This window comes from Danio aesculapii, chromosome 5, assembly GCF_903798145.1.
Source record: "Danio aesculapii chromosome 5, fDanAes4.1, whole genome shotgun sequence".
NCBI classification, from domain to species: Eukaryota; Metazoa; Chordata; class Actinopteri; order Cypriniformes; family Danionidae; genus Danio; species Danio aesculapii.
In genome coordinates this window covers 74,132,979-74,160,898 of record NC_079439.1, presented here as the reverse complement: position 1 = coordinate 74,160,898, position 27,920 = coordinate 74,132,979, and the positions used below count along the sequence as shown (strand labels likewise).

Here is a 27,920-nt window from a genome sequence, read left to right as displayed (position 1 = left end):
TGTTTAATGGAGATGGTGCTCTAGGCTAGTTTTTAACAGCAGACATGCTCTAGGCTAGTGTTTAATGGGAGATGGCGCTCTAGGCTATTTTTTAACAGCAGATTGACTTCTAGGCTAGTATTTAACATCAGATGGTGCTTTAAGCTAGTTTTTAACCCTTACGATAAAATGCTTATGAGGAAGATCCGTTGTGGGTTTAGCGTTTGCTGCTAAAGACTCGCCTTAAGTGAAATCTGCTGTTACAAACTAGCCTAGAGCGCCATCTGCTGTTAATTACCAATCTTAGAAAAGAGAGAGTAGCGATACATTTTGAAAGTCGCAGAATTGTTTTCTTGAACGATTCCTCGCCATAGCTCTGTATCAAAGGCTCCTGTTTTGTGCACAGAGTATTGAGAATAAACGTTCCTCTATTTAGCATGAGGAAAGCTGAGGTGTGTTGAACTGAAATGTAAAACATGGCCCCAGACATCCAGGTACTGTGTTTCCAGTGGTGCTGTTCTCTGCTACCTCTGCACGATGTCGCTGATCTCCTTGACGGAGCACAGCAGCTTTGAGAAGTCCTGCGGTGTGTTAGCAGCGCCGGTGGCCGCGGGGCAGATCTGCAGCTCCCGCAGGCTGCTCTCCAGCTTATTGATGGCTTCGCGGAAAGCGAACTTGTTCCGCATCTGCTGGATGGACTCCACGTAGCTGACGCAGTACTTGGACAGGTTTTTCCCAGCCTCCAGCACCGCGCTGTGGCTGCCGGTCTGCTCGGAGACGCGTGTGATGGCGGTGCGCAGGAGCTCTGAGCTCTCCAACAGCATGTCTCGAGTGATGGTGGAGCTGGAGAGTCGCTCTGACGTCTGCCGCGCTGGAGCTTTCCTCAGCGAACGCCGCGTCGTTATCAGTGGGATGAAGCTAGATCCCGGATCCCCGACCGCAGAACTGGCTCCCATTCCAGGCAGCGGAGCACTCGCACATGCCTTCGAGGGGTTCACCTTTGAGCCATTTTTAGGCAACTTTTTGGCACTTTCTTGGGATAGACTAGCCTTGCCTTGATCTGCACAGTCTGATGAACTCTTGACTTTGGTATCCGAAGAAACATCGAAAGTCGGACTCCTTGAGGTCTTTCCAGATTTGGCGGTGGAGACCGGAGGTGGAGGGGGAGCGGGTTTAGGTTTCACAAACTTCCCCTTCTCCCGCTCTCTCTGTCCTGGGATTTCAGAAGACAGTTTGAGTCTTCGAGGTCTGCCTTCGTCTCCGAGAGGTGGAAGCACGTTGGGTTTGAACACCTCTGTTTGTAAGGCACTAGTTTTGGAGCTTTCTGTTTGGGGTCGGCGGCCTAGCTTGGGAGTCAGAGTTAAAGGACTTGATCCAGGACTAGACTCAGAGTCCTTGAAGACTTCGTCCGAAACATCTTCACTTTTCTTCGGAAGGCGTGGTGGTGGGGTAAGGGTGCCACCTCGTGGCATGCAGCTTTTACGAGGCAAAGCTGGCTTGCCTCTGAATGTGTTAGAATCAAAGTGAGTTGACTGAATGTCCCGCGGCAGGGTTACGGACTTCCATTCGAAGCGGTCGGAGCCTGGAGGCATGCTGGAGGCAGAAGAGGACCGTAGGAAGCGCTTGGAGTTTGACATGGAGTCCTCCTCTGGAGGTGGAGTCGTGGCAAGCTTACTTCCACCACCCGACGTGGTGCCCTTTTTCCGTGGATGAGACGGGAAGAGCTGACCAGGATACACTGGAGCTCCGTTGGTGACCCCGATGGTCGTGGTACTGTTTGACCCAACTAATTTGCAAGGGTCAAGGCTGTTTAAGGCATCATTGGTGGAAGACCCGTTGCTGAAATCCTCCCTGCAGTCAGTACCCAATCCTCTACGATCTATGTGTCCGTCCATCTTCCCAAAGGAGCTGCTGCGCTTTGGGGGCGCCGGAGCCGTCCTCTTCTTTTTCTTAATATAACTGAAGGGATTCATCCGAAATTTATCTTTATTATCTTTAGACTGGAGCCGATCATCTTCATTTAGGTTGCTATCTAGGAGTGGCCTCTGAATCATAGGCGGTCCAGTGACCTCGGCCTCGGCTGCATCTGGAAAAAGTTTAGTATATCAGATCAACTGCTCGATAATAAAGAAAACAAACAAAGTTCTGAGAGAGAAGAGCTTACCGGGACTGTCCCCATCCCTGCTGTCTGTAGGTCTTCGTAGTGTCCTTGTTTTAGTTGGAAGTTCTGGCGCCTGCTGTATTGGTCCCAGGGTCAGCTTCTTTCCTTTTTTCCCCAACTCTTTCTCCACCTCTGCAATGCAAGATTGAAGATGAGCCACCAGCAAGATACAGATTTACAGTAAACTGAATGCATTATTAATGTAAAATAATGCAGAATACTTAAATATGATGGGGAACACTTGAATCTCTGGGAGCCTCTAAATATGCATATAAACATAACTGGTGCTATTATTCAAAACTGTTTGATTAAAGATTTTGAAAACTCGTACCATCAGAGATACTGGACTCCTGAAACATGGTCTCGAACGCCTGATGGGTCTCAGCAAAAGAAGGGCGCTCGGCAGGGTTCCACCTCCAACCTAAAGACAGAAACACTACAGTCATACAGTGCTACTCATTGGGCTTTATTTTAACAATCTAAACGCACTTAGAGTATGTCTGAATCCACTTTTACAATTTTCTGGATGGGAAAACTGGTCTAAAATGGCTGTCCTTATTCTCTTAATGAATTGCGGGTGTGCCTTGGGTGTAACATGCATTGAACCAATCAGATTAGCAATTACTATTACCTTTAAGATCTAGTTGCAATTGCACCAAAGCAGATTTGCTATTTACATGGTGGACAGAACAACCAAATGCTTCTGTGCAATGTGTAAATAGACTATGAATAAATATCTATCTATCTATCTATCTATCTATCTATCTATCTATATATATATATATATATATGTAAATACTTATATTTAGTAATCATAGAAGGAATTATTCTGTTTTGTATGCATAAGTAAAATGTGGAGGATCTTTATATTCCCTAATGCAAAAAATAAAAAACTGAATGCTTCATGAGCTATAACACAGATCTGCTTATGCGTGAGATTAAAAACCACCTACAGAACGAGACGCATTCACTAAATCCCCATAGGTAAAGGAGGAGGTGGTGGATTGTTATATTTATGTAGGCAATAATAATCTTTTACATTTTTATCCTTGCATTGACCAACTAAAACAAGAACTAAAGTCAATGGCGCAGTTTTTTTGTTATTTAAAGTGTGTGTTAGTGATGTGAAGGTCCTTACATGCTACTTATTACACACACAGGGATGCACAGCAGCACACAAACAACTCTAGATATGAAAAATTAAAGGATAAAAATGTTTCCTGTCCTAATAATAGTGCTCAAATGGGTGCATAATGCATTTTCTATTTAAAGAATGGGGTACAGGATGCTAAAATGAAACCTGCGCTGAGCTGATAATAGCTAATAAACACTATGGCAGAGACTGTGATAGGGTGGTCAATTTAGCTTTATTTCAGAGATTGTGCTGAAGGATCTGCTTACAGGCCCTCATGAGCTCATAGACTTTCTCTGGGCATCCCTCGGGTCTGTCCATGCGGTAGTCTTTCTCCAGCAGCTCATACACCTGAGACAGGTCGATTCCTGGATACGGAGACATCCCATAGGTGGCAATCTCCCAAAGCAGGACTCCAAATGCTGAAGGGGTCGAATCAGAAGATCAGTTTCACACACATGCATATCTGACCTGGAAAGATGGTTCAGTCGACATGCCAAAAATACCTCACTTGATTAATAATCTTGAAAATGTAGTCACTATAGGCATACCAATATATGAACTGTTAATGCTTTAAAACAGCATTAAAGCATATCCCAACAATGACTGAAGCCACAAAAATGAGAGGCTTCATTAACTACATTTTAAAGTACAGTTTATAAACCACAGATTACACATTTGGTCAAGACGACTGACTAAAACAAGTTAAAAGTTGTGACAAATAAGGTAAGTGAGAGAAAATGTGCAAAATAAACATAAAACTGTCTGTCCATGCGTACCCCACACATCCGACTTGATGGAGAACTTGTTATAGGCTAGACTCTCCGGTGCGGTCCATTTAATGGGGAACTTTGCTCCAGCGTGGGCCGTATATGTGTCTCCCGTCATCAGCCGGCTCAGACCAAAATCTGCCACTTTTACCAGGTGGTTTTCCCCGACTAAGCAGTTACGGGCAGCCAGATCCCTAAAACATAAACCAGCCTGTCAATTCACACTCATTGTAGTGAAGTCCACTACAGTTAAGATTTCAGCTGGCTGAGGCAGCCAAATATGGATCAGATTTGGTTAGAAAATCAAGAGTGGAAGGTAGATTCTTGATGATGAGCATTTATTTTCTATCTTGAATACGCTGGTGAGGCATGCATCTGAGATATTGCAAGAAACCGTCTACAAAAAGAAATAATTCACAAACAAAATATTCACCTAACTTTCGTTTCTCACTGTACTAATCAACCAATATAATACAAACTATACATGACAAAGTCTGTATTTCCACCTGCAATGGCCATAATAACAACAAAATTAACACAGTAATATAAGACGATATGTAAACAAACACTTGACATTAGCCATAAACACTGGCAATGACCAATAACATGCATGACATACTAATCAGAATCCAACATATACATACATATATATATATATATATATATATACACATATACATATACATATACATGTATATATATACGTATACACACATATATATATATATATATATACACTTTTATAACATGTATATAACTAGTATAACCTGTAGCATAAACAATGATTGACAGTCATCACGTACTGGTGTGCATCATGTTTATCCGACCGCACTGTTCCTAGGACAGGCTTTCTGACTCTATTACTAATGCTGGACATCGGTCATCTAACTTACATTTAGGCAATTGGGACTACTTTTCTTGCTTAGAGTTTCTGTCTTATTCCTAATGTCCAAATATCTAACAATTCTTAAATCAAGAAGCATTTTCTGGACAAGCAAAAAATATCGTCTTGTTTTCAGAAACGCAACTTCAAAATTAAGTTTTTCCTTAAAACAAGCTAAATAATCTGCCTATGGAGACTCCTGACGCTGTTCATCTAAAACTCCACATCTATAATCCTCTTAGTCTATGCTGACATTATCTTTAGCAGCTCAAACACTCTAATGGCTAATGGACAGACGGCTGCTTCTCACTCAGGGCTGCTGTTTATGCTAATGAGGGGCACTAGTGGGCGGGGATTTCCCCCTCTGATGACACGTACAGAGGGAGAATGTCAATCAAAGTGTTTCATTGATCAAGTCTGATTATAACAAAGACGATTCATTCATGTTTATTATATGAGGCTGGAGATATTCACACACTGCTGACACACACCTGTGTTTAAACCCCGCATACAAGGGATTTCTGCATAGTAGGTGCCCAGGTGTGTGTTTTCTGGCTCACCTGTGGATGAAGTTCTTCTTCTCCAGGTACTCCATGGCGGAGGAGATCTGTGTGGCCATGTAGAGCAGCACCACAGCGTTCACCTCCTGCCGGTTACACTCACGCAGGTAATCCAGCAGGTTTCCATGCGTCATGAACTCAGTGATGATGTAGAACGGAGGTTCCCGAGTGCAGACGCCTGAAAAACACACAACATCAGCCTTCATCAACACTTCTTGTTGCACTGCAAGAAATGCTTTTCTTAGATATTTGGACTGAAAACTAGACTCAACTCTAAAAATTCTACAATCAAAATGCATTTGTTGCTGAGCAAATAATATTGACTTGAATCCAGAATAAGTGTGTAAAATTTAATGGTTTTTGAATTAGGCTGGAAGTTTATGTGAGAAGCTCAAATGTGTGTATAAAAAATATGAAAAACATGCATATATTAGTGAATGAGACCCAGTGTCTTTGTTTTTTGGAAATAATGAGTCAAAATGAAGTCAGATTTTCATTAAAACAAGCTAAATAATCTGACAATAGATGAATAAAACAGTTTAACTTCAATGTGAAAACACGATCATCTCTCTTCCCCCATTGGCAGATTATTCTGCTTGTTTTAAGAAAAAACTCTTCATTTTGACTCATTTCTTAACACATGACTATATTTTTTGCTTGTCTAGAAAATCCTTCTTGATTTAAGAGTTTGTGGATATTTGGACTAGAAACAAGACAAAAACAAAACAAAAAAGTGAGAAAAGCATGTGTGATTCATCGTTGAAGCTTTAATCACAATATACGGTATTATCAAGACTATATATATATATATATATATATATATATATAGATTAGGGGTGTCAAAATTAATTGTTTATTCTGTGCACTGCGATGCAGACAATTCGGTATCGGTTCAGTAATAATCTTAACCAGTTATTGTGTACTGACGTCATTTATCTCATATGCGCTATGTCGCCGTAGTTTACTATGGCGAGGGAGGCGAGCGTGAGTATTTACAATGCTTCAACTACTTAAAAACGCAGAAACTCTGCACAATTTGACTGCGTGTGTGTTTGCTGGATCAGTCTTTCACTGACATTTACAGCAGAAGACTATTTCACTGCGATTGAGGGAATGAAAGTACTCCATTCTCTCTCTCTCTCACTGTGGGCCCATTTAACCTGCTGGCGTGACTTTTCCTCTCCTCTCGGCTGTTTTACAGCGATACTTCTGGATACAGACATGAGCGCGTGCCTGCAGAGTTTTCTCCACCGTGTCTATCATGGATCAGCTGTGATCGCCGCTGCCGCCTGCTGCTTATCAGAGTCACTCATCTGTAAAGAGCGCAGCGCGCAAGAGCCAATCACAGCTGTTTTTGTTGAGGGAGTGACCAATCAAAGGGGTGTAAGAGAACTTGGTAGACAAGGATCAGAAAGTGAGCGGGATATTTATATTTGTTTATATTAATTGCTATAAATGCTCGTGTTATATATATATATATATATATATATATATATATATATATATATATATATATATATATATATATATATATATAAATATATAGTGCTCAGCATACTCATGTACGCAGCTTTTTGAAAGTTAACATTTTCATCTATTTCTCAGTGAATGTTTAAACAAAACAGTTTTATTAAACCGGTTTTGTTTACATTTTTATTTAAACAAATTTTATTAAACAGAGTTTGGCCACCGAACACCTTTAGGAATAGAAAATTAATAAAAAACTTTAAACGAAATTAATAAAAACAGAAATATTATTTCAACAAAATGTTCTCTTGATTTCTCTTGTTTATTAAAATTTTGTTTAATATTTTTCCCAGAGATATTCATTTGTATGTGCTAATTTTTGGACTGTGATCTTCAGTTTTTTGTTTTTAGCTTAGTTCAGTTTTGTCTTTGGTACTGACTAATCTGATGAATATGCACAAATATATTACTGTAAAGCATCTTGGAGAAAATATTAATTTATAAGAGTGATCTGAGGGGGATAAACTCATTTATGCTATAATCTAATGTGTTACCTGGAAAAATGAACTTTTCCATAAGAATTACAAAAAGAGGGAAAATTACTGAATAAAACAGGATTATTATTATTAACTTCAAACTTAACCTCAAGACTGCTCTTTAACTCATCCATAAGAATTGATTTTCGTTTCTCTATGAGACTTCATTTTGTTAATTTTTGACACTGACATCTTGACAGTGAGTCACTCGTGGACAAAAATGGGCAAGAGGCGGGACATGGGCGGAGCTACAGATGCTGAGGCGTGTTTTCCTTATATAGTTTTTTCCTTAATCAAAGCTTTTAACACTTTAATAAGGGTGCCCTATAAACAAAACCTGGCTGTGTTTATGCTACAGAAATCTGCATATGTTCACTCTATATACTAAAACAACAATGTTTAATTAAAAAATAAAGCATATATATTAAAAAAGATGAGCTTCATCACTCGTGCTGTGTGTCTGATTTACATATTCATTAATTATTCATGTTCAGTTTGCTGTAACTCACCTAAGAGCTGCACCAGGTTTGGGTGTTTGATTTCTTTCATCACTGCTGCTTCTTTCAGAAACTCCTCCACCTCCATGGTGTCTTCCTGCACGAGAGCACACATGCATTTGATTTATAAGCTAAACTTTAGTTATGTTCTATTGCACTCGCTCTCAACTTCTGCATCACGATAAGAGAATGTAAAACAAGAAGCCTTTTTGAACCCAGAAGTGGGAGGAGCCTGTCACTGACATCTTGACAGTGAGTCACTCATGGACAACCAAACATGGGCAAAAGAGGTGGGACATGGGCGGAGCTACAGAGGCTTAGTTGTGTTTTCTATATATAGCTTTTTTCCCTGAAACAGAAGTGTTTAACCGTGCGTCTGAATTCTGAACACATCCATCTGCTCTGTTGTATAATAGTAACCTAAAATACACAGAAACCTTTTTTGCAGCTTAATATCATGATAAAACGATAAAAACAGAATTTGATACAGTCAAAAGAACATTCTTCAAATCATCTTCTTTTGTGTTCTACAGAAATTAGAAACTATGGCTGCAACTAACAATAGTTTTGTTTATTTCCTTATTATTGTGTACTGTTGTTTGCATCTGCTAAACTGGTGCACTGAGCAATTAACACTGTGAATAGTAACTAGTAATTAACCCCTTTGTGGCTGGGTCACATTCTACCCAGAAACAGCAACGTTGAATTACAACATCAGATCGGTAACAGTTCCTTCCCTAGATCTTGTCATACCTACTTATCATGAGAAATTCAAGATGACAGGTGAGTAGGGTCAGAGCAGGTTATTTTACCCCGTGTGTGCTGTTGGGTTGTTTTCATCCACTCTGGGCTGATTTAGAGTCTTACTTTAGCCTCATCTTTCTCTGTGTTTCAGTAAATGTGATGATTTGTGCTGATAAATCTTATTCTGACTCATATTTAGGGGAAATGATGACAGTTTTCATCAACTCATCAACACTGTGTTCAGATTGACTCCCCTTTGGTGATGTTGCTGCTGTTTCTGCTCTATTGACCTCCATTATAATCACATTTATTGATTATAAAGCCATGACAGCAGATAATCATGCATTGACTGCTGCTGGTTTTCCCTGTTGAGATTAAGATGTGCCCTTTTTACTGTGGATCATGTGTTTGCAATCGCATCTGTCTCTGACCTTCAGTGTTTTCACCGCCACGGTGAGGCTGTATTTCTTCCACACGCCCTCGTACACCTCCCCGTACTGCCCTCCGCCCAGCTTGTGCTTCATGGTGATGTCTGTGCGCTCCATCTCCCACTTGTCGTAGTTTGGCGAGACGCCGTAGACGGTGGGTTTGTTGCGTTTGGGCGCGGGGTAATGCAGCGTGGTGATCAGACCGTCAGAGACCGTGGAGTGATGATGAACCAGCTCTGCTAGTGTGTTAAAGCGGCTCTCAGACGACACGTACAGCTGCACACACACACACAGTCAGTTAACACACACAGTGAAGAACTGGTTTAGGTTTTAAACACTGAGTCTCAAAATTATTAGATTTGAAAATCAAAAACTTCAATCAAACAGTTTTATATAACAATATAAAGTACATCAAGCCAATTAGAAAACTATATATATATATATTTGTATGTATATTTAGGGTTAGGGTTAGCAGAGGCTGGTTATATTCACACACAACTGTGTTTAAACCCCGTCTGAACGTGATTTCTGCATAATAGCTGCTCTTTAATGTTTTGCAGTTGATTTTTCTCCAATAAGCCGAGTGTGATCTTGTCGCTGCTATTGTGAATGTCTGTACAGTGAGGGGTGCGTCAGGCATGTGAGGAATGAGTGCAGCGGTCTTCAGCGTGCAGCAGGAATGCAACAACACACACACACACACATATCTGCTGGACGAGCAGCTCGTGGGCTGAACTCATCATCTCTGAGACACTAGCTATAATTCCATTCACCTATTTATATCTGCATGTTAGATTATTGCATGTGGTTTGAGTGTGAACGCGAGTGTGTGCATGTGTGTGTCTATGTGTATGTGTGCATTTGAGTAAGTGCATACTTGTTTGTATGTGTGTGTGCATGTGTGAGTGTTTGAGTGTGTGTACAAGTATGTGTGTGCGTGCATGTCTGTGTTTGAGTGTGAAAGTGCATGAGTGTGTGCAAGTGTGCAAGAGTGTGTGTGCATGTATGTGCATGTGAATGTGCATGTCTGTCCTTCCATGTTTGTATGTGCGTGTATGTGGATGTGTGTGTGTGTGAGTGCATACATGTGTGTGTGTGTGCATGCATGTCTGTGTTTGAGTGTGAAAATGCATGAGTGTGTGCAAGACTGTATGTGTGCATGTGTGTAAATGTGCATGTATGTGTGTGTGTGGTAGTGGTAGACTCGTCTGACCTTGCCGTCTGAGGCTGTATTAATGCGGTAGTGGTAGACTCGTCCCTCATAGCGCAGTGATATGGAGCGCTGCCCCGGGCTGCTCTCGCTCTCCCGCACCAGGAAGCTGCCGTTGATGCCGCTGCTCAGCAGGTATTCTGCAGCGTTTCGTGACACCGGCCCGTGGTACCAGCTGTGCTTCTCTAGGCTGTTGACGGGCGTGATGTAGTTGCTGGGCACCCAGCCCTGCCCGTTCTTGGTCTGCGCCTCGCACCACTCGCCATTGTGATTGTATCCCAGAACCCTCAGCTTCTCTCCTGCAGAAGAGCCAGTCAGCAGGTCAGTTCAGCAATATAACATCATACTACAGATGACGATACACATGCACCAATGATCAACAGTAAAAATGACCCTCTACAGGGAAAACCAGCAGCAGTCAGGAATGCCTGTCAGTGTTAAATCAACAGTATGTAGTCAGTATACAGTTTAAGGTTGTTTTAGTTCTTCCTACAGTGTGTACTAGCCTCTTATATGTAATAATATTAATTAAGAATTAAGTAAAACCTCTGATAATATGATTATCTATGTGCCGCAGCTCTTCCTCTCCCAGTTTTGGGGGAAATCTGACATGTTGTGCAAGATGAAGGAAGAGGAGGAGATGAAATCCAGCACAAATGTGGATTTCCAGTCAGACACGTGACCTCAGACTGCTGCTAATAAACGCAGTAAACAAAGAGCAGAAATAAACAGCAGCAGCAGAACTACAACATCTGAGGGACACAGAGTCAAAACTGCACGAGTTTCTTACTGTATGGAGATGCATTAAGGACATTTCAACACTAACTAAAAAACATTTGAAGGTAAGACAGTCTCTTGATTTGATCTGTAAATGTACATTTATTGGGCGCATTACTATTACCTTTTTATTTACTTTGCAAACATGATGTCCTTTATTTTATTTTAAAAACCGTAGCTACAAAAACACTAGAATACAGACATAACGTTTGCTTTTCCTACTCTATAAAAAGACAAATATATTAAGATGCATGTATTATAGAAGCAAATTCAGACATGAGAGGAGCAAAAATAAAAACTCCAATATAAAAAACAACAAAAATAGCTTCATAACAAAAACACACAATGTTCCCAAACACTACAATACACTTAATCACCTGCTGTGAACAATTCTTTATCAGTATTTTTAAAAAATATTAATCCAGAGCAAATGTCCAAAGATTTCACTAAGATGCGTTTAAATTCACGTTCACTAGCTTCAACTTCAGCATTTCTTTATATTTATATTTATTCCATTAAAATATCAAAAGTTTTCTATATTAAATCCTGACTTTATTTCAAAACTTTGCATCTCAAGTAAAGCTGCACTATTTTGGATAAAACTGACATTGCAATATTAAGTTTTTCTGTGATTTATATTGCGATATGAACAATTCCACAAGATGACTATTTGGAAAAAAATCTTAATTTTACATTGATTAGGATGATTTTAAGGAAATTAGGATGATTTAACTGGAATGCATCAGCATAAAATTAGCAAAATTACATAAATAAATAAAATAAATTAAAGCAGAACAAAGAGAACAATGAAATAAACAGCGCTGCATGGTTGAGGAACAGAAATTCAGTAATCAAACATAAATTAACCCTCTATAGTCTACACTGTATAAATATATTACCAATTAATGTTTGTTAAAGTGGCAAACTTTAAAGTGTTTTAAACTGGATGAAAGATCATCATCTTCAGCTTAACCTGGCGAAAGCGGAAATGCTTGAAGTTTCTGCCAACCCGACTCTACACCTTAACTTTTCAATCCAGATGGACGGAGCAACCATTCTTGTTGAAACTTCTCTGAGCACATTTCTAGAACTGCTCGATCTTGCAGATTCGCACTCTACAACATCAGAAAGGTCCGACCCTTCCTATCTGAACATACAGCTCAACTCATTGTTCAAGCTCTTGTTCTCTCCAAACTGGACTATTGCAACTCTCTACTAGCCGGGCTTCCAGCTAGTTCTATCAAACCTCTTCAGCTGCTTCAGAACGCAGCAGCACGAGTGGTCTTTGATGAACCCAAAGAGCACATGTCACTCCGCTACTCACCCGTTTGCACTGGCTGCCAGTTGCTGCTCGCATCAAATTCAAAGCTCTGATGTTTGCTTACAAAGCGACCTCTGGCTTTGCTCCTTCTTATCTGCTCTCACTTCTGCAGATATATGTGCCCTCCAGAAACTTGCGTTCTGTGCATAAACGTCACCTCGTGGTTCCATCCCTAAGAGCGATTGTTGTGTAAATTGCTTCCTTGTCCTCATTTGTAAGTCGCTTTGGATAAAAGCGTCTGCTAAATGACTAAATGTAAAATGTAAAATTCACTTGAAATTGCTTGATGTCTTGCAATGCAGATTTGTGCATTGCGATATCGATGCTGAAACAATATATTGCACAGCCCTAATCCCTAAAGCAGGGGTCACCAATCTCATTCCTGGAGGTCCGGTTCCCTGCATGGTTTAGCTCCAACTTGCCTCAACACACCTGCCTGGGTGTTTCAAGTATACAGAGTAAGACCTTGATTAGCTTGTTCAGGTGTGTTTGATTAGGGTTGGAGCTAAAATCTGCAGGACACCGGCCCTCCAGGAACAAGTTTTGTGATCTCTTCCCTCAAATATCATCTTGATTTAAGGATGTTTAGAAACAGAATTTGTACTGGAAAATATTATTCACCATCTACAGAGTCTACTATAATCTACATCTACTATAATTGTGTTTCAGCTGCATTTTGCACCAGATTATAACAGAAACACTGACAGCTATTCCCATCGAAAGCCTGGAATAATACACATTTTAAAAGTGTGTTTGTCCAGCAGAATTATGATGGTGTGTCTCACCTTTAGTGATGCTGAGAGTGTTGTCGCCGCTCGCCACAAAGTCGTACAGCGCCACGAACAGATTGGGGTCATTTTCGCTGGGTCCCGACAGCAGGTTCTCTTTGGAGTTCCAGCGCGCTGCTTCTGAAAGACCAGGAGGATCGAAATCCGGCCGAGACTCTGTGGGAAGAACAGACACTGAAGATGAACAACACCAACCAACACATTTCACACACGAGCACCAGATAATCACTCCATATCTCTGTGAAAACATTGTGCATTTCTGAGTTTGCCTCACACAGGTGAGTGCGCTTGACAAACCACCTGTAGATACAATCTTCTCTCCATATGCACCAGACACTTAAACTCCATCTTACAAGGACAAACCTGTGTTGTTTACCTGTGAATGAACCATAAATCATGCAGCACTATTGTTTTCTTCAACCTTAAATGCACAATTTCTCACACAATATTGTTCTGTCTTATGTAAAAGACTGTTTTAGGTTGTGTGTATAGTTCAATATTAATTAATAATACATGTATAAGTTAATAGTTAGTATAAATTAGCCCATGATTTACTAGATCCTAGAGGTATAGTATATTTACGTGACTTTTTGACTTAAAGAAAACACTAATTTCTCACTCAAAACACGAGCGCTTGCAGAGCTAGAAAGAGCCAGAAGGTAAAAAAGACAAGGATTCGACTATAATAATTCATATAAAAAGTCATATACACCTAAATAATTATGCATTTACACGTTTATAATTACCGTTTGATATGCCCCCCGCTTGGACACGGAAGCCGCTTCACATGACGTCACACTTAAGAAATGTGATTAAATGTCACTGATATTTGAATTTAATAGGGTGTCAAAACTTATTCACATGACCGTAGGACGTCTTGAGGGAGAATAAATCATGGGCAAATTCAGATTTTGGGAGATCTGACCCTATGATGAGTCTTTTTCTATAATCTTACAGTTTTTACAGTCATTGCTCCATGAGGAGTCACACTTGTACAGTGAAATCATCATCATCATCATCATCATCAATGGTGACTAGGCCTGTAGGGATGAATTATTTTTGATAACATAACTGCGATATGTGATATTATTGTCATTTTAAGAGCAGTTTAAGATTTGTTTATATCCTCCTCATATTTCATGGTATTTTTGTCCATGCCTAAAATTAGATTTTTCTCATAAATTCTTAAAATAATGGTAAAAGTCCAGAGATTGTAGTGTGCATCATATTATTATAGTGAATTCACTTTAATATGTGTCATAAATGAGTATTTTATAAATTCAGATGAGTAGCAGAAACCTTTTTTCCATACATCACGAATTAACACACGCATTCAAAAGACATCTAATGACCCAACAGTGTGATTTCAGTCATTATTTGACATATAAGCTGCCTAAAGAAAACTCATCTGAACATCTGACCTCTGACACTGGCATGTGGACCAATGTTTGAGCGTGACGGACTCTCCACAGGTATTACAGAACTGTACCATTCAACAGCCAGCAGCATGTTTGGGCCAGTCAAATATTATGGAGATTTAGGAAATAGAAATACCAGCATTCAGAAGGCTTGGATTAATTGGTATCAAACTCAATTCCTGGAGGGCCGCAGCTCTGCATAGTTTAGCTCCAACCACCTCCAACTCACACCTGCATAATAGTCTCGAGTAGTCTAATCAGCTGTGTTTGATTAGAGTTGGAGCAAAACTGTGCAGAGCTGCGGCCCTCCAGGAATCCAGTTTGAGAGCTGTGACTTAGATTATAGATGATTTAATTAGCCTTTCAACATTATCTTTACCTGTTAATTTTAATTCTGTGTTATTAGATTATGAAATTATTTGTAACATTAATTAATTAAAAGATAGTACAGATATCAAATTAAATCCACCCAAAAGGTGGCGGTAGGACAAAATTAATTAATTCAAATGGAGAAAATAAACAAAACATTAACGGATCAATAAATAATAAATTATGAAACTGATTGCATTTATAGACATACTTAGCAGGTAATATAAGAAGATTTAATAAAGAATTGCACTCCTGCTGGAACATTTACATACAACAGATAATATAATTTTATATTCAGAGCAGCATTAAAGTAACAATAAATCCATTATTGAGGAAATAAACTTAGTTAATAAGTCAAAAGGTTGCAAGCATATGCTTCCCTTGATAAACAATAGCTTATTCCTGTTCTTAATAACTTAAAACTCAGACAGCAGGTCAGTGTTGAAAGAGAAACATGCCCAATACCAATAATAGTCTTAAATCAGATCGTGCAATGTTAATATGTTTATTAGCTAATTTTACAGAGAAGTCTCCCATTCATTCGAAGGTAAACTGGAACTAAAAATACACTGCGTTGCCGATAGGCGGAAGTGAAGTGACGTTATTTTGAAAAGGGTCTATGATGACCAAACAATACGAGGTTGTCATATCGTCGAGCCCTATGCACTGATAATCTGAAATTAAAAGTCCAGTTAAGTGCTTTAAAATACGCATTTTTAATTCGATGTTTGACGTAACTCAACTGAAACATGAAGGGGGTGGGACAGAGTAGCTCCTCCCCCTTTTAAAAATCAGCCAATAGCATGTTGTTTCTCACAGCTCTGCCAGTGAGAGTAGTCAAGCTCAAGCTCATCAAATGAACAGCAAATGAGAAGGGGGCGGGGCATGTCAGACACTAGAGAGCATTTGATTGGTCAGAAGATTTAATGAGAAACTGAAGTATGATGTGAAGGCAAAAAAAAATTGATCCATAAGGTGGAGGAGACAAACTGCAGACTGTGGATGTTTAAATCAGGTTTATATCTTCTACATGTGAAGTTTGACAGATCTGGAGACTCCAGATTATAGATATCCTTAAGACTAGCATGCTGAAACAAACATTTAAAATAAACGTATTTCTAATTTCAAGACTTTAATATCACCTTCACATAACCTTTAATACACGTGTAGTTTGTTGTGCACTTCAGTGTTTATTTCTTTATTTTTATTTAGCATAGGCTTTTTACTATTTACCGTGTTTTATTTAATTTTAATTAAGTTTCAGATGCATCCAAGCTCTAAATGGTCCATTTCAGAGAGTCATAAAATAATAAATTAGATGAGAAACTAAAGAATGAGGCGACATCAAAATAATATAAATGTTTACGTCTTCTAAATGTGAATTGTCACTATTTTGAGAATATAGATATTATTATGATGAACATACTGACACTATTGTTGATATTCTGTTTATTACATGCAAAATTTATAATAACTCGTTACTGGAAGAATACAGAAAGCCCTCCTTTCAAACAATGATTGCAAGAATTCTCATTGTTTGGCATTAGAAAAGTTAATCTACATGATTAAAAGAAAACCTGAAAAGTCTGTCAAAACGTCTGTCAAAATATGTAAGCTAACATGAATCTTCTGTTCATATCACTTCTGTCTTGTATCACCTGCTATTAATATACTATTGTTTTCATAGCTATGTGCATATTAGGGCTGTACGACATTGGAAAAATCTGAGATTGTGATATTTTTATCCTGTGAGATATATATTGCGATATAAACACAATGTCACTCAATGACTTAAATAGCTCTATTTGGAAAGTCGTTCATTTAGATGGATCGGGTCTTGTTGGGCAGTGAAATATAAATATATTTTAATGTAATTTATTATATACATATTATAAACATAAATAAACACAATGGAGCAAATATTAAAGTGAAACAAACGGTGCTTTGTGGTTTTCTGGAGACACTATTCAGCTACAGAAATTCAATAATAAATGTAGGCCTAAAATAACATTGCATAGTCTTCATCCTGTATAATTCGACTAAATAATTCGTTCTTTTATGCGCTATTTTAAACTCTCTTAAAACACACGCAGATGATTAACTTTTCCTCTATTAAGTTTCCACAAATCTCATGCGTTTTGGTTTCTGGTCATCTAGAACTGTGTTTCTCAACTGGTGGGTCATTTTCAGTGGGTCGCGGAGTGTGTGGTCAAAAAAACAACAGTTTCATTTTTAACTTATTTTGCTTATACTGGACTTTTATTTTGAAATGCGCACACAACAACGGTACCGTTTGACATGTGAAATTTAATTTAATTATAGCAACAAATATGTCGAAGCGCAAGTACGACACCGAATGTGTAAAGCATGGATTAACATATATTGATGACAAAAAAGGCTTAAAACCTCGGTGTGTCATATGTAGTGAGGTGCGACATTTAGAAGCCAAACATCCCGGCTGTGAGGACAAACCTGTGGACTACTTTCAAAGACGACTCCAAGAGCTGAGGGCATCACAAGTGCATCCATTTTGTTAAATGACAGCAATAAAATATTGTTTATTTGTAATTCTTGGTGATTTTCTTATGGTTTATCTGTCACTACTTGTGAATGTTAACAAATAAATACAAATTAATTATAATTCCTAAAATTATATTATAGTTCCTAAAAAATTTGGGTCGCAGCTTGATGACCATGTGAAAATGTGGGTCTCATGGCCAAACCAGTAGAGAACCACTGATCTAGAATCCCAACTCAACATTGCATATCTTGCGATGTGTCTGTTGCGGACGCACACATTGCGATATCGATGCTGAAACCATATATCGTGCAGCCCTAGCGTATGTACATGCATTTATTTATTATATACTTTAAATTATAATTTATTATCATTTCTTTTATATAATTTTGTATGTTTTGTTTTCTTTAGAACACATTAAAAGTTCCTAAATAAAAAATAAATAAAAGACAGTGTTTAATTATTTTTAATTAATTAAAATTATTAATTATTATTATTATTAATTAAAAATTATACTATTTTTGATATTATTTTTTATTAATACATGAAAAACACGTTATTTTAATTTAATAGGACATTCAACTAAAAAGCTGCAGATGCACACACACACACACACACACACACACACACACACACACACACACACACACGCACACACACGCACACACACACACACACGCACACACGCACACACGCACACACACGCACACACGCACACACACACACACACACACACACACAAAAACACACACAGAACTGCAGGATCCTCCAGACAGGAGTCAGGTTTCGCGTTTTTTCTCTCCTCCTCCCTCGCTTTTTCCTCTCCTTCGTCCAGTGTGTCTGGCTCTGCTCTCTCGCTTTCCCCCTCCTCCACTTTCCAAACACACAGAAACAGCAGCGAGGCCTGTGATTTTCACGAGACCATCAACCCCGACCCATCCGATCATCTGCTGCTCTATAATTGACATTCTTCCCCACACACACACACACACACACACACGTTCGTCACTGCAGATGTCGCTTACCTTCCAAGTAACAGCTGGAGGACGAAGAAAGACCTTTTTTGGATTTACAGCCCACCAATTTTAGACAAATCTCCAACATTTTCATTTGCTTCCCAACACGTCCGATTGTTGTCCTCTTTTATTATCCAGGAAGTTTTTCGGGCGTAGCTCAAGTCACGTACAGATCAAGGCAGATTTCCTAGATATTTTCGACACTGATTTCCAAAGTGTCATCTTAAACCCGCGGTCCTCGGCTGAGCTTCTCCAAAGTTTGAGACTCCATTTTTTCCAGTTTTCTCAGTCGTCGTTAGTTCAGTCGTCTCCATCCACCCTCCCACACACACACACACACACACACACTAAACGTTCCCTAAAAAGTGCTCTGTGTTGTGTTTTTCATGGTGCTGTCGTGTGTGAGACGGTCTTCAGGATAAGCGGAGCTCGTGCTGATCTGTGCCAACAAAGAGGCCCTTTCAGGATGGGGCTCCGGAGCCGATGACATCATAGCCGAGGCTCCGCCCACTCTCTGAAGCCTGACGCCGGTAACTGGAATCTGCCTTTGTCCTTCAGTTTCTCAAGCTCCTCCTCACGCTTTCTCTCGCAGTTAAAACAAACACAAATCTCTTCACCTGCACTTTAGGATCAGAATCAGAGGTGTGAACAAACACACACGGACTTTATGGTTTTAGGAGCTCGGTGTACACACATACCAAGCTTATTAGAAGTTTGGATTTTTCATTAGTTTTACTTTTTATTTCGTTTTGACTTTTTGTTTTTAAATTCAGCTCATATTAATTAGTGTTTAGAGGCAGATTTACTCGTTCGCTGAAGTTGCTTAGTTTTAGTTTAGTTTTTTTTGTAAATAAGGATACAGCCCACGCCAACACAGGAGAACATGCAATGCCTCAACATTCACCACCGTGCAAATTTTACATGAAATACCCGTGTACCATGCCTGTCAACACTCATGTTTTTCCTGGGATTCTCCTGTATTTTACAGTTCTATCCCACTATCATCCCGTATTTCTCCAGTGTTTTCAGTCTTTCTCTGAAGGGTGGCTAATAAACATTAAAGAGCCGATCCTCCCTATACGCAACCCATACTGCCGAACCACCAGGGGCCGCCCTTTGCTCTTAAATGTGAGTCTGTTCTGCGCTTTCGCTTTGTTTAGGCATGAAAACACTTTGAAATAAATATAAAAACAGCAGGATTCCCTTTCCTTTTCATTACAGGTGCCGTCTCGCCTTTATATGCAATCCTCAACAGTCATATAGTGGTGCGTAACTGTCAGCTGACGCGCTCCATAGTGATAAACAGACGCTGCTTCCCAAATGGATTCTGTTCATGCGATTTAAAGCGGAGTGAAAGTCTGGGTTTTGAGTGCGTTTAAACAGACATATACACATAATTAATAATAATAACATCTAATGATCTCGACCTTGGTGTAGTTTTCAAACACAACTAATTTCGTCCTAAATGAGCATGAAAAGTTAGGAAAGCAGTCGAAAGCTTTCATTATAACGTCAGATCTGTGCATTTTTAAAGTGAAATCTAAATAAATAAGAGATTCATTCGCTGCTCTTCAATCAGAATGTGTGAGTTATACAGTGAAGAAACGGCTCATGAGATTTGATAGCTTGATTGTATTTCATTATAATAGATAATAATTTTAATAAGCTGAACTGTTTGCTAATGTATTTGCTGCTAATGTATACTATTTAATTTTTTTTTTGTAAATAATAATAATAAAACACATTACTGACTGTTTAACTGATTATTTAGAACAAAACAGCTCCAAATGAACATATTTAGTAATTTGGGGGTTTTGGGGGGGGGGGGGGGGGGGGGGGGGGGTTATTGGGGAATCCTTTATTATGGTGGGCACTAGGGTTGGGTGCTGAAACCCTTTTGTAACCGGTATGTACCGGATCAAATCAGCTGATGAAATTTTGTGCCATTGAAAACTGGTGCTGCGACAAGGACGTAAGAAAGGAGTGCAAAGGCACACATCGGTGCGCGTTGTCACACCATCTATAAACATTTATTACTAAACAACTTTGCAGAATACGGACAGGCGATGTCAGGCGTTTGATCCTGTTGCTTATAGGGAACGGACGCACACAACGCACACAGTACAGCGCATTCTGTGAGCGAGAGCGACTCTCTTCAGATGAACACGCAGATCAACACGCAGATCAACATGCAAACTTAACTGCCTCTGACATCCTCTGGCACTTTCAATGAGTACGTACATGGACACTAATGCTCCGATTTTAATATGATTTAGACAATACTCTGATTTAGAGTCTAGTCTACCATGTAAACAGTGATTTTTGATAACCTTAAAAGGACCGGAGACACCTGCGTCGTGAAATGCGGAGGGTTTTTTCTTTCCATTTAACGTGTGGTATCAAATTCCATTAAAAGAGCACTCTTCCACCAGTCCCCGTGTCAACAAGCTTGGCCCCACCTCTGCCACCCCTAAATGTGGACGCGTATTTTTGTGTTAAAACGCCACAGAGAAGCGAGATCAGCCATTGGTAGCAGACTGCGGAGATATGACCGAGGCCTCTCTCTGCGCGCTCTAGGTGACACTTGCACTCGCTCTCTCTGTCATTACGGTGCTGTGCGCATTAGCCTAGTTCCCCGCATTCGTCACAGGTTGACGCCCAAATTGACACAGATAATAGTGATTTAACACTTTTACTAGAGGAAGTGCTCGGCTATGCAGAGACCATTATTAATCAGAAGTCTAGTGTACGGAGTTTAACGTTAGGAAATGCAGTCTTGAATTTACAAACAGTCAGCAAGTACCGAAGAACAGCTGTAACACACAGATCATGTGCAGTCTTCAGTCACGCTCATGTAAGTCATCTTCAACTCGTTTAGTTTAGCCTTCATTCATTGTTGATTTCCGTCTTCAACACATGATTTATTTACAGCACACTTTTAAACATAATAGATTAACTCATTTCTAATATCTGCTTTATTATCTTCCCCATGCTGACAGTCAGCGCATCACATTTGACTAGTTATTCTGCAAGACAGCTGTATTCAGACAGAGTCCCTTTAGGTGTTTTATAGTCTTTTATTCAGATTAAACTGTCATTTAAAGACTTAATCAGTAAACTACGAAAGGTGAAATAATTAGTCTTATTATTTTGTACTGATTTGTTGTGTAGAAAATATACAGTAAATATTTCTTTAGGAGGCTAATAATACTGACCTTAATTTCTTTTATTAAAAACTGCTTTTATTCCAGAAATAAACAATAAGATATACGACTTATTATGACTCCAGAATGATTATTTATTTTAGGAAACCCTGAAACTGTTCAGAAACATTATTTTAAATGAATGAGAGGGCAAATAAAGCAACTCATGTAAACACCTTGACCATATTATTGTCCTATAATCATTAGATCACTGATACCCATGTAAACACAGTCACAAGCCCCAACCCTAGAGAAAAGGAGCTCAGTATTTTGCTGACAGCCTTAACACAGGTTAGTAGTAAGCTAATGTTATTAAAATATGAGTTGATGTTTACTTTAAACTTTAATTTTATTCTTCTGTTCAAATTATTATTTAAAAGATTGTGTCAAGATTTTTCTAGAGTCATCCACCATCATTTTGTGCCTCAAAAGTCTCGGTTCAGGCACTGTTTTGGCACTGGTACCGTTTTAGAAGTATCGATTTAGCACCGGTATCGATAATAATCCCAAACGATACGCAACCCTAGTGGGCATATCCATTATATTCACATCCCAATGTCGACAGGTATGCCATGTAGCTGTTGTGGACATGTCACATGATCTGAGGAATGTTTAAAACACTGCAGGACCACACACACACACACACACACACACACACACACACACACACTAGAGGTTTGGTCCTTGATCACTAGTGACTTCAGCGATTCTAAGGGTTTTATTAACACGCATAGTGAAGAGCACTACAGAAGTGAAGTGCAAGTGTGTTCTGTGATATGCTCAGACTACAGCGAGGCCGGAGAGGCAGGTTCTGTGAGGAGGGGGAGGCGACAGATGCAGAAACATGAAGCACATTTCTCAGAGATGAGCTCATGCAGAATCATTTATATAATCCACTCGCTGACGTACACCGGCTCTCGCTGTCATTAAACACTCTTTCCCAATTGAGCGAGGGGAGTGTGTGTGTGTGTGTGTGTGTGTGTGTGTATATGTGTGCGTTCCTGCACTCGTTCAACATGGAGAACTTCAGTAAACGAGGACGTCTGCAGGGCTTCAGCAGCAGAGGAAACATGATCCAGGTGTACAGGAGAACACAACACACACACACACACTGAAACAAACATACACACTGACCCACACACTGTTACACGCAAACACACACTGACCCCACACTCACTCATGCATGCATACACACTCACTCACCCCCCTCCCAAACACACACACACACTGACCCTACACTCACTCATGCATGCATACACACTCACCCACACACACACACACACTGACCCTACACTCACTCATGCATGCATACACTCACCCACACACACACACACACTGACCCTACACTCACTCATGTATGCATACACACTCACCCACACACACGCACACCGACCCCACACTCACTCATGCATACACACACACACACACACGCACACGCACACGCACACACACACACACACACACACACACACACACACACACGCGCACACGCACACACGTGCCCCAGTGAAACTCTCCAGTGCCCCAGTAAATGCATTGAGATATGATTAACTTCATATGTGAGTGTATTTATTAAGAGTGGTAATTCTGAAATAAAGACGTTATTCTCTCTGTGCAACTGAACCAGCGCTGGTGAACGCAGTGTGTTTAATCAAAAAGCAAACGACGCATCTCCACGAGTGCGCAGAGAACCCACACGCCCAGGGGCGTATCGGACATTTTAAAAGTGGGGGGGACGGCTGTATGAGATCATACATTCATATAATTATCAATCACCTGTTTCTAAATGGTCTGTCTCTAAAAGTGAGGGGGACGGATCCCCCCCATCCCCCCCGGTTGCTACGCCCCTGCACACGCCTCTCGCACGCGCTACTCTTCTGCCGGTGCGAGTCCCGGTAGTTAACATGCGCACCAAAAAAGCAGGCTACTTGCTTGTCATGTGTTGTAAAACAGCGTAACAGCCTTTTTTGTTTTGCAAGTCGACGAAACTAAAGTTTAAACAATATGACGGAGATCTTACTCAGCACGCCTTCTCATAGACTTATTCTGTATGAAGCAAAAAGGAGAGATGAGGAGTCAGAGAGTTAAAGACTTAATAAACATAACTCTCTGCCATGTGTCAAGTCTACAACTGATAATCCTAGAACACATCTTCTGTTGTATTTTATTGAATTATTTATAGAATATCATTCAAATTAAATTAATATTCATGCAAAAGATTTCCTAAATGACCTTAGCATCACTCCAGTTGTGTCTTAACATTGTTTTCCAGTTACATATAAGACTATTTAGAATAATAACAAGAATACTTTTATTTAGAATAAATATTTATTAAAAAAATTATATATATATATATTGGGGTATATATTGGGGTATGTATTGGGGTATGTATTGGGGTATGTATTGGGGTATGTATTGGGGTATGTATTGGGGTATGTATTGGGGTATGTATTGGGGTATGTATTGGGGTATGTATTGGGGTATGTATTGGGGTATGTATTGGGATATGTATTGGGGTATATATTGGGATATATATTGGGGTATGTATTGGGGTATATATTGGGGTATGTATTGGGATATATATTGGGGTATGTATTGGGGTATATATTGGGGTATGTATTGGGATATGTATTGGGGTATATATTGGGATATATATTGGGGTATGTATTGGGGTATGTATTGGGGTATATATTGGGATATATATTGGGGTATGTATTGGGGTATGTATTGGGGTATGTATTGGGGTATGTATTGGGGTATGTATTGGGGTATGTATTGGGCTATATATTGGGGTATATATTGGGATATATATTGGGGTATGTATTGGGGTATGTATTGGGGTATATATTGGGGTATATATTGGGATATGTATTGGGATATGTATTGGGATATGTATTGGGGTATGTATTGGGGTATGTATTGGGGTATGTATTGGGGTATGTATTGGGGTATGTATTGGGGTATGTATTGGGGTATGTATTGGGGTATATATTGGGGTATATATTGGGATATGTATTGGGGTATGTATTGGGGTATGTATTGGGGTATGTATTGGGGTATGTATTGGGGTATGTATTGGGGTATGTATTGGGGTATATATTGGGGTATATATTGGGGTATATATTGGGGTATGTATTGGGGTATATATTGGGGTATATATTGGGATATATATTGGGGTATATATTGGGGTATGTATTGGGGTATGTATTGGGGTATGTATTGGGGTATGTATTGGGGTATGTATTGGGGTATGTATTGGGGTATGTATTGGGGTATGTATTGGGGTATGTATTGGGGTATATATTGGGGTATGTATTGGGGTATATATTGGGGTATATATTGGGGTATGTATTGGGGTCTGTATTGGGGTATATATTGGGGTATATATTGGAATATATATATGGGTTTATATTGGGGTATGTATTGGGGTATGTATTGGGGTATGTATTGGGGTATGTATTGGGGTATGTATTGGGGTATATATTGGGGTATATATTGGGGTATATATTGGGGTATATATTGGGGTATGTATTGGGGTATGTATTGGGGTATGTATTGGGGTATATATTGGGGTATGCATTGGGGTATATATTGGGGTATATATTGGGGTATATATTGGGGTTGGGTGCCCCAGTAGAGCTTTATGTCTAGCAACGCCCCTGCTTCACTCTAAAAACTTAAAAAATAATGAGTGTACTTTAATTACCCGGATGATCCACTCATTCAGCCGGTAAAATGAAGTGTGTAATGATGGACTCTTCACGCACTCAACGACCGCAGGATTGAAACACAGCGAAAGGGATGGAGCTATCGGGCGCACATGTTGGATAACTATTTATTTTGGATGGTGAAAGCAAAATTCTCCTAAGACAGTAATTATAGCGCCTCCTGATGGTGAATGCGGTTATATTCAATTCAATTCACCTTTATTTGTATAGCGCGTATACAATGTAGATTGTGTCAAAGCAGCTTCACATAAAAGGTCACAGTAAATAGGAACAGTGTAGTTCAGTTTGTAGTGTTTAAGTTCAGTTCAGTTGAGCTCAGTTCAGTGTGGTTTAATAATCACTACTGAGAGTCCAAATATTGAAGAGCAAATCCAACGATGCGCAGCTCTACAGATCCTCAACCATGCAAGCTAGAGGCGACAGCCAACTTCACCAATTGGCGAAAGTGAAGAATTAAAAACCTCAAGAGAAACTAGACTCAGTAGGGCATGACCATTTATGCCATTTATATATGCAGTTATATATATATATATATATATATATATATATATATATATATGCAGGTATTATATAATAGTTTGGTCATTTATTTCACTAAATTGGCAACCGTCAAACGTCTTCAGGGAAACGGTTTGAATTTCTGCTTAGTAAAAAACCATTAGAGCTCCATTTGGGACGACACTACATATACTATGCTGTTGAGTGTGTAAGTGCATAAGCGCATAGTGCATGAGTGCATAGTGTGCCATTTGAGACGCAGCTAGAGATGCTTCAAAAGATGCAAATGTAACAGTCAAACACCCTCATCAAGCACATGTTTACATTGAAAAACAATAGAAAAGGAGTACACTTGACTGAAAAAAGCACATTTTGTGTGAAAGGCCCCTAAGCAGTGCACAAAACACTCGCGGCCAATAGAAAACCATTCAAAAAATGGCACCTCTCACTATAAACAGTGCATTCGTTGTGATCAAGGCCTAAATGTTCTATATTTTACTATTATTTAATTAATTCTGAAGCTCTGCCAATTGTAATTGTTTGTTTTGGTTTGATTTGGAATTTCCACAATCATTGCAGAGCCCCGGGGATCTCTGAGAGGGTGGCTTGGCTTCCCCTTATCCTAAATGTACCCAAATGTGCATTTGTGAGTGAACTGCCCCTTTGAGTGATGAGTGAAAGCGGTGTGCTGGTCATGTGTGCTGGATCTGGGACTGACCGTGGACCGTGAACACATTGCAGTGCGGTGCTCCGTGCCGGGGCGTCTCTCTCCTCCCCGCGGCCTTGATGAAGGGCAGCGCCGGCAGGCTCGGTCTCCTCTGCTCACCCACCAACTTTCCTGGCTGCTGCCCCATAAGAACACACAGCGCAGGAGATCAGCTGGAGGAGCCTGAAAACACACACTCCTCTGTGCCAGTCATGCATGTGCCAGTCTGACTGCAGATCAGATCTCAGGCGTGTTTTTAAGGCACTGTGGGATGTATAACAGAGTCATCCTCATTCACTGGGAGTCAGCGTGAACATCACTGAGTGCGCTGCTGCTGAGGAGCTGTCAATCATTCTGACGTCACGTCAACATCAAACTCTCAAACTAGAACATATTAGCACATCAGAGGGGTCGGCGATGATCTCAGACGCTCCGATGTGCACGGAACTGGCAATAACCATCATTATTACAGTTATTATTATAATTATTAACCACTGGAGGGGTAGTTCACGTTAGTTGTGATCGTGGTGTCATTCAGCAAACAGATGAGATTGTGTGTCTCCTGATGCTCATTAAAGTCATTAATAAAGTGTGTGGATCTCACGGAATCCCTCCAGGCTGTTCTGTGCAGATTTAACTCTTGCCTTTGACTGCGGTGTTGAGTTCTGGTTAGTTGGTAAAGTCTCGTCACTTCCGCGTGCACTTCTCTCTCTGAGGCGGATATAAACGCTCCTCTAGCCAGCTGTGTGTCTCCGCTGTCGGGCTCTTCTGCTCACCGGACACCCGCTCGGTTCCCCCGCAGTGTTTTAATGCTAGTTCTCGTCATGTCTTACTAATATTTCATAACTTTCAGCACTTTTCCTCGAGTCGTTCGTCGTCGCAGGAACCGCCATGTTCGCGCACGCGAGCTGCGCCCGTGACGTCACGCGCGCCGCTCTTCCGCCAACAAGCGAAAACTTGTATTTTATTTTTATTTGGATGTCTTGTTAGTGTTGTATATCTATTGTTGTTGTTTCTAATATAATAAATAAATAATAAATATATCAAAAATAAAAACGCTGCTGTTCCTGTATGAAACAAACATTTTGATGTTGATGTAAATAATCTATACATTCTGTTAATCCAGAAATAGTGTGATCACTGAAGCCCCCTAGAGGAACAAGCACACACCGCAGCTTCAGAAACACACTTAAAGGGTCAGTTCACACAGA

The 27,920-nt window shown here is 39.9% G+C and overlaps 1 protein-coding gene across 2 annotated transcripts; it reads right to left on the bottom strand.

The window, feature by feature from the left end:
- Positions 1-27,616, bottom strand: abl1 (c-abl oncogene 1, non-receptor tyrosine kinase). Of its 2 annotated transcripts, none has more exons than XM_056458892.1 (11): positions 26,722-27,616; positions 13,251-13,409; positions 10,371-10,666; positions 9,161-9,433; positions 7,998-8,082; positions 5,486-5,663; positions 4,052-4,236; positions 3,542-3,694; positions 2,472-2,561; positions 2,144-2,272; positions 1-2,065 (listed from the first exon to the last, which is right to left on the bottom strand). In XM_056458892.1, exons 1-11 carry the CDS (start codon positions 26,855-26,857, stop codon positions 504-506), a joined length of 3,246 nt encoding a protein of 1,081 aa, XP_056314867.1. In that variant the 5' UTR covers positions 26,858-27,616; the 3' UTR covers positions 1-503. The 2 variants fall into 2 exon arrangements, with proteins under 2 accessions (XP_056314867.1, XP_056314868.1); XM_056458893.1 differs by lacking the exon at positions 26,722-27,616 and adding an exon at positions 18,584-19,062.
- Between the last annotated feature and the right edge of the window lie 304 nt (positions 27,617-27,920).

Excerpts from the sequence above, each read along its gene's own strand:
- abl1 (XM_056458892.1), bottom strand. The coding sequence starts at position 26,857 with ATGGGGCAGCAGCCAGGAAAGTTGGTGGGTGAGCAGAGGAGACCGAGC. Across the intron at positions 10,667-13,250 it reads CACTCTCAGCATCACTAAAG|GAGAGAAGCTGAGGGTTCTG; the intron begins GTGAGACACACC and ends GCTCTTCTGCAG. Across the intron at positions 9,434-10,370 it reads ATACAGCCTCAGACGGCAAG|CTGTACGTGTCGTCTGAGAG; the intron begins GTCAGACGAGTC and ends GTGTGTGTGCAG.